The 8,302-nt window shown below is 32.6% G+C and overlaps 1 protein-coding gene across 1 annotated transcript; it reads right to left on the bottom strand.

Annotated features, from left to right (window-relative positions):
* Positions 1 to 717: 717 nt before the first annotated feature.
* Positions 718 to 7,627, bottom strand: LOC150107932 (uncharacterized). Its single transcript, XM_090415455.1, has 6 exons — positions 7,528 to 7,627; positions 5,309 to 5,373; positions 4,749 to 4,862; positions 4,044 to 4,130; positions 1,029 to 1,083; positions 718 to 924 (listed from the first exon to the last, which is right to left on the bottom strand). The coding sequence occupies exons 1-6, from the start codon at positions 7,619 to 7,621 to the stop codon at positions 731 to 733; spliced, it is 609 nt and encodes a 202-aa protein (XP_090271581.1). The 5' UTR covers positions 7,622 to 7,627; the 3' UTR covers positions 718 to 730.
* Between the last annotated feature and the right edge of the window lie 675 nt (positions 7,628 to 8,302).

Raw genomic sequence — 8,302 nt, 5'->3', positions numbered from 1 at the left:
CTTTAAGACTGTGATTAACGGAGTATAACTTTATTATCTTCAGTTTCGTTCTTGAAATAATCATAATTGTACGAAGAAAATATTTCATTGATTTGTACAGTGCTGTATGACTGAGCTGTTTAAATGCAATCAGTGCATTAAGGGTACGGTGAACCCTTAATGCACTGATTACGGTGTGTGGTAATGAGTTGGTTAACAGCAGTTTAACACGTAAACGTTTTCAAGGTCAAAGGTGCTTTTTCCATTTTCTCTCTCTATCTTTTTACGTATGCATACATCTTTTATATTTCAAGAATGCAGCATGAAAGAAAGGCAAAAAAACGAATAAGAGTTAGGCAAGATGAATACATCGATTATATTCCGATATATTTTTGATACTACAACTGATTTTTTTAAATTATTTTTTTGTGAATTTTAGAAACTTAGACGACACACACACACACACACACACACACACACAGACACACTTATTTTTCATTATTTTCATTATCTAAGGACACTTTTTTAATTAATTCAATAATTTTATAATATTATAAAATTTTATAATAATAATAATAATTGTTAATCATATAATATTCTAAGACTGTTTTTATTACTAGATGGCGCTACAGAACAGTGAAGGTATTAAATTCATGACGACTAAAACATTTTTATTTGATTTTATTTTGCTTTTTTTTTTAAATTCATTTACTGAATTTTTATACATTCAGTGAATCGAGATGTGGGCTGTTTATTTACTGGGATGATTCACGTAGGAGGAATATTGGTAGCTGCCAGGAACATTTACAAAAAAGCCATAATGCGGTCCTACAGGCTGTGTCCAGTACTGCACTCCTGCTTGCGATACGGCAGTAAAAGGAACTACCGGCTGAGGAACTGCTACAGCAACTGGCTTCTTCAAAGGAAAAGCTGGAACCACAGGAGCTAGAATCATGTGAAGGGAGATATTGAACTTTCTCTAAGGAATTTAACAGGAAAACGACGTGACTGTGAAATATTCAGTTCAATATCATTTTTATTTTCCTTACCTGCTGGTTTTGGTGCTACTACTGCGCCACCTGATGGACTCTGGCCCTCACACTCCTAAGATTAAAGAAAACAAGATTTTTTTTTTTATTGTAGAGCTTTGCTATACATTACCAAAACAAAGCAGCCCGATATAATAATAATTACATAATATATTATTAATATAAAATTAGAAGTCATTTTTTATGTGAATAAAATTCAAATTTTCACATGAATAAGTTACACTAAAAATTAGATTCGTAACGTAAAATTTCGATACCGTTTTGCCAAGTCTATGTAAGCTATCAAATTATCGTACGTGGGTGGGTGAGTTAAGGGTTACATAATTTGGATTCTTATAATTTTTTTATGAACTGATGCCAATTCTTGGCCAATTTATAAACAGGAAGAGTCAGTTTATTCAACAAGATACACGGCAATATTCAATTTATTGAGGAAAACTAAAACAGTGATAAAGCATTTTTTTAGTTCTTAACGTTCGTGTTACAAAGAGCAAACTGACCAACCAGCAAATATAATTATAGTATTATGATACAAGTATTTAAAAGCTTGCGTTTTGTTGTGAGATTTTTATAAAATATTAAGCTTAATATCTGAAAACATTATTAAGTTGCTTGAAATGCCGATTTATAGATTATGAAAACATAAATTGCAATATAATTTCTGAGAGAAATAAATAAATTACATGTCAATCTTAGTAGTGAAATTAATCAGAGAATAATCACAATTCACATACATACAGAGTTTGCAGTTAGGATTAATCACCCTGAGGGGAAGATTAGATGAAGAATATATATATATATATATATATATATATATATATATGAGAGAACCTGGTAAATGTAATTTACGATTCTAATTTCACTTGAGGGGGGGGGAAGTAATCAATAGTATTTGGGACTTTGTTCGGGATCAGTTACTAATAACAATGTCAAATTATATTCTGGAGCACAAAAGATAAATAGAGTGGGGGAGAAATTGATTCATTATAAAATGAAGCATGAACTTCAGAAGAAAATGATGTTGTTGGGAAGGTATAAAGAAAAGGCATATTCATCAACTGCATGAAGAGTGTCAAGCACAGGCATGGACAGCGACGAATGTAATAAAGAAAAAAAAATGCTAATACGATTATTTTACTAGATTTTTCAAAGGCGTTCGATAGAATACTGGACGACAACCTATTGTCGAAACTGAGTGGGTGAAAATGGATGGATGGTCATTTGGTAGCCTTGATACAAGGATAGATGGCTGATACAAACGACCGATTGTGTATTGAAGAGTGATGTCACAAAAAGAAGGGTGACAAGCGGTTTGCTACAGAGTTTTTTTTTTTTTTAATTTGCATATTAATCATAGGTCAAAGTTTAAGAGAAATGTGCCGTTGTTTGCTGATAATGTTAAATTGAGATGAGTAATGACAGAGTGCTCTTTTGTGATGAGACTACAAAAGGATTTGAATAGGTTGGCGTGTTGGATAGATGAATGGGGATTTCATTTCAATATTGCTAAGTGTAAGCTTACTGTATTTAGTCGAATATAACTCGCACTTTTTTCACCAAAATGAAATTTAAAAAATCGTGGTGTGAGATATATGCTGAATTTTCGGAAACGAAAGTTTTTCAGAAAAAAATTAAATCGATTTATAATTAAATTCTCAGTATTCGTTATAATTTATAATTACTCACATTATTTATAAAACGAATGCATTTAAATTTTAATTATCGGCGTTATTTATGCGATCGGCTGCTCAACTTCATCACGCGATATATTTCAATCTTTAGCGACAATGCTTCTGCAATTAAATTAAAACAAGCAGTTTCATTATTGCTTGTCCTTTTATCATTTAAGAATAATAAGATTCCCATGATTAAAAAAACAAACAAACTAAAAATGGGTATAACTTACCAAGAATCAACTGTTCGCGATCGCTACAACCGGTCTCGCATATGATTGGTGTAGTATTAACTAAAGATCGTGCGACTCAACAACAAAGGCAAGCTAACGATTGTTGAGTTGAAATTCTCTTCAACCGAATTCCAAAATACCTGGACCTGCCATATCGATATTCACTATCTATTTCTTAAAGTTAAACCTTTTTCGTGTGGAGGTATATACGGAACTTTTTAATTTCTTTTTTCGAAAAGTAAAATCAAGGGTGCGAGATATATGCGAGGGCAGGTTATATTCGAGTAAATACAGTAAGTACTTTGGCCAGAGGAGATACGATGGGATGTATTGTATATGAGGAGTTTGGCTTCAGAAGATAGAGGAGACATGTGATCTGGGAGTTCAGGGTAGGACACACTGCAAAAGTCATGAAGGTGGCTCAGAAATTTTTTTGCCATAATGCAAAGGACACCAAGAAGCAGAGACAGAAACGTCATTGCACAAGGCTTCTAATCAGGTCACATCTCGATTTCTATGCGCAGATCGGATTACCTGGATATCTGGGCGATAAGGAAACATCAGAGAAAGTCTAGAGGCGAATGACCAAGACTGTCTCTGGAGACTGTGAAATGTTAGAACGATGACACAATGAGAAACGCAATATTGTATAAATGCAATTAATTAATTAGATGGTAAATTTTTTTGGCTTTACAGGTCAAGTCATTTCTTTCCTGCATCTCCACCCCTAAGAAAAACAGACAAACCTACTGGTGAACACATACAACTGCAAAAATAATATGACGTGAAGGCTGTAATCTTAAAGTGAACACTAAATAGCTGAACGCAAGCAAGGGTCTTTCCAAGATCGTTTAAAATATCATTATTCTTTTTCTTTTTAATCATCTAATAATTCCGTATTTTTGTATCTGCCAAAATAGCGATATAAAATTCTCTTTGTTCTCTCATATATATATATATATATATATATTTTTTTTTAAAATAATTATATTACTTATAATAAATAATTGATATAATTATTAATTATAAAATTCTATCATATCCACTATTATTTTAATTATTTTATTCGATTATTAACTCGAAATTATCCGGATAGTTAAAATGTTTACCTTGTATTTACCAAGAACAATTTCTGACACAATTTTTGGCGGCAGCTTGGCCATTTCAATGACACAGTCCTTGATGTAGAATACTTCCTGCAATAAAACGCATTAGGAATTTATAGTTTTTATATAGAATTTGTATAGAATATAGTAGTGTAATTCTGTTGATGATTTTTATTTACAGACAAAAGAAAGAAATAGACAACGAAGGAAAGATAAATATTTATTTCTTATATATATATATATTAAAGGTGTAGTATGTGCTGTGTATTTGATATTTGTTACGAGTCGTTTGGCATACTCTAATAGAGATTAGAGATAAAATAGCGCCACCTGAATATTGGACAAACATTTTTGGTTCCCATAACAACAAATACACAATAATCAAAACGACGTCTGCTACATTCGCAGGAACATAGAAAAATTTTCAATAGAAATTTAATAATAATTTTCATAATAAATAAATAAATTTCATAATAAATTTCAATATAAAAATATTGAAAATATATTATACAAACGTATTTTTAATTCTAAAACAAGTTTTAGTGAATTCTTTCCACTAATTCTTATAAAGCATTGTTCAAAATAAGTATTAATAGCTCATTAATTTATCTCCTATTAATTATTTGTATGGGAAAATCTGAAATTATTAGAAAATATGAAATCATCTTCCAACATTGCAATTTTGCAGACATTTCAATATTTACTTACCGGAATTACACCTTTTCCCTCCCAAACGCTCTTGCATCTGTAATTAATAATATCTGCTGCAGTTTTTACATTCTGACCAAGGCTGTTTGTACAATCTACCCATCCTTGCATATACTGTAAGCATAAAAATAATTTATTGACAATGCACAATATGGAAATACAACAATTTTCTTTATGAAAAAAAATTGCAATGCAATAATTTTTATGAAAAATTTTAAAAATATTAATTAATATAAATAAAATTCATTATGTAATATATATATATAATAACACAATAATATTTTTGCGTTGGTGTAAAAGGAAATACGAGTCGGGATTAATTTTTTCCCTTGATATCGTCTATTAAGATTTAATGCTAAATATGCTGTACATATTTGGCATTAATTTTTAAATAATATAGCTTTGTAAACACTCTCTGATGGATAACATAATTTATTTAAAGTCATGATAATAATTTATAATTGCTAGTAATAAAAAAGTGTTAAAATATTGTGTTATTAACGTATTATTAGTAACTTAGTCACATATACTACAAAACAAAATATGTGGATAAGAATTACCGGGATTCCAATTTTATCTACTTTAGCTGAAACACACTCCAGAAGTCCAACAGGATCCTTGACCACTAAATAAAAATAAATAAATAAATAAATAGAAAATGATATGAAGTTTTGACAATTTTGGCAATTAATGTTTTACTAATTCTTTTTAGATATTAACTAGTACTACATTTTTTGGCATTCTGCCCAGTATTAAGGATGAGATATTAATATTATTAGTGCTGACACGCATTTTGGTTTCAATAACGACATATGTGCGCTGATCAATTGCCTGTTACAGTTAATTCATATGATATGAAAATGCATGTTAATCTCTTTCTCTGTCTCTCTTGTGTCTCTAAGCACAACCAGTTATAACGATCGCTGCAATAACTTATATATGAATCTGACTGTATTCCCAGAGTCAGGAGGAGGAATCAGGTAGGAGTAAGATGGATGAATAATATTATTAAGCGAGAGTTGCAGATAAAGAGAAAGTTGTGGTATAAGTATAAAGAAAAAGGTGAAGAGCATTCCCATGAGCAGTACAAGATACAGGCAAGAAGGGTAACCTGCATAGTAAGGAAGGCCAAAGCTAATTATGAGAGGAAGCTAGCTGATGAGTCCAAAACAAATCCTAAGGCGTTCTTTTGCTATGTGGCAAGTAAAAGGAGGAATAAGTTTGGAAGGATGACTTTAAAAAATGTTGAGGGTAAGGAAATTACTGAACTAATCAAATAGTTGAGTTGCTTAGTGATCATTTTGCAACAGTGTACCATCTGGGTTGTGATACTGCAGTGCCGGACGTGTCATTGACTGATGAGAGTCTAGTGATAGAAGAATTTGAGGTGCTTAGTATATTACAGAACCTTAATGCTAACACTGCCATTGGGTTAGATGGCATATCGACGGTGTGAATAACGGTTAGTATGTCAATGTTGGGTCTCCCGCGATGAGTCTTTTGACTCCATGGAGGCACCTTACATAATAATAATAATAATAATAATAATAATAATAATAATAATAATAATAATAATAATAATCAAATACTTTATTTAAATCTAATATTGTAAACTCAGTATTTTAACAGCCGTTTTGGAGCTAATGTTAATTTATGAAGAGAAGGAGTCATATTCCTCTATTTTCGTAACAGAAAGTCTGTGAGTGTAAATAATTTCTCTAATATCAAGTCATGTCACAAGAGTAATAAAGGACCGATTCAAATCCCGTATAACATAACAAAAGTAAGAATCCATAAAGCAGCAGTCCGATTTATTGATTCTTGTTTCATATGCATATTACCACATGCTAAAGAAACAAGAAAATAAACATCAGAATGCAACAGATAAATACAAATTGTGAAACGAAAATCTTAAAAGATAGTTAGTGAAACAAAACCATTTAAAGGAGCAGATAAAAAAAAAGCTCAAAATGGATTGAGCATATTAATACACCTAGAACGAATTCAAAAGAAAGAATGTTTAATTAGTAAAATATTGGAAACTAAATACAAGAAGAAAAAAAAAAAGTCAGATTATCTGCATTGAAGTACTGGAGCGTAAGTAACAAGAGTTTCACCAATTTCCGATACACCGCCTAACGAGGTTTTCTAAGGCAGTATTGAAGATACCCTTTGATTGGTAAGACCCGGATTTGAATCCCGTCCAGGACGCGAAGGAATTTTTCTGAGTGCTTTTCAACTAAAGGTGAAGAAAAATTAACAGACCGTCTTCGTCGGATCTTTCATCTGAAGTTGAATTAGTCAATCTCTTAGGGGAGGCAGTAGTTTTTTCCCCTCCTGGAAACCCATCTCATCTCACATAGTGACAGCTCGGTCAGAGAACACACACACACACACACACACACACACACACACACACACACACACACACACACACACACACACACACACACACACACACACACACACACACACACAGACGGCTGTTGTGTTTAGATAGTGGATTAAGTAGTGAAGATGGTGAATTGTGTGGAGCTTTCCTCTGCGATGAGTCCTTGGAGGTGTCACGTAATAATAATAATAATAATAATAATCATAGTGTTGGCTGCTTCAGCCGTAATATCAAACAATGTAGTCATAACCTGTCACTTTACGGTTTATTTTTACACCAACCAAGATAAACAAAGTCAGTTTGTATTTCTCACATTTATTATCTAGTCAGCAAAAACGTAATTACCCGAAAGAGAGAAGAATAATCATTGCACAGAGATGTACTTACGGCACTGGCGACTAATTTCAGCTGCGAAGTCATATTCCTGACTTGTCGCTACACCCCAAATCACTAGAAGCGTGACTAATCGAAAAGTTTTCATGGCTGCACTTTCAAATTAAGAGAGAAAGTTTGACGCTTTTCCTGTTCCGATGCACGTCCTTTTATAACGACAGCTCGGCTAATAAAGTGGCATTAAGGCTGCGGCTCTGACAGAACGAGCGGCTCCCGCCCTTTTTGAATTTCGAAACACGTTTTTCGAAATAAAATGACTTTTAACTAGCAGAACGAAATGGGGGGGGGGGAGGGGGTGCATCACTCTTAAACTTCTCGGAAGGATTAAAATATAGATCAAGCAACTTGGTTAGTTGGTTGATTATCCAACCTACTCAATACCAGTTTTCTTTTTTCTTTTTTTTTTATTTCTTTCTAGATTCTGAATTTTCAGCAGTCTCTCTCTCTCTCTCTCTCTCTCTCTTTCCGCATTTCTCTTTTCTTCATTCTTTCTGATTTCTCCTCAAACTTTCTTCAATTATGTTCCTAAGATAATTTTTGTTGGTATTTATTTGATCTGTTAGTTGTTGTTGTTATTGTTGTTGTCCTGTGGGATTCCCCCAATTTTCCTCATTTGTCCCTTAGGCCTGGCTGAACCCTCAAATGAGGGATTTTAAGTATGTATTTTTGACTGTAGATCCGTGTGTGTATGTGTGTGTTTTCACGGGCTGGTTTTTCCGTTCTGATGGACGAAAAATCCGAATTTCGGGGTGAAAAAAACCTTCTAGCT

The sequence above is a fragment of the Typopeltis vanoorti genome, chromosome 3, assembly GCF_054136105.1.
Source record: "Typopeltis vanoorti isolate ZY-2024b chromosome 3, IOZ_Tvanoo_1.0, whole genome shotgun sequence".
Lineage (NCBI taxonomy): Eukaryota > Metazoa > Arthropoda > Arachnida > Uropygi > Thelyphonidae > Typopeltis > Typopeltis vanoorti.
This window is presented reverse-complemented; position numbering and strand designations above follow the sequence as displayed.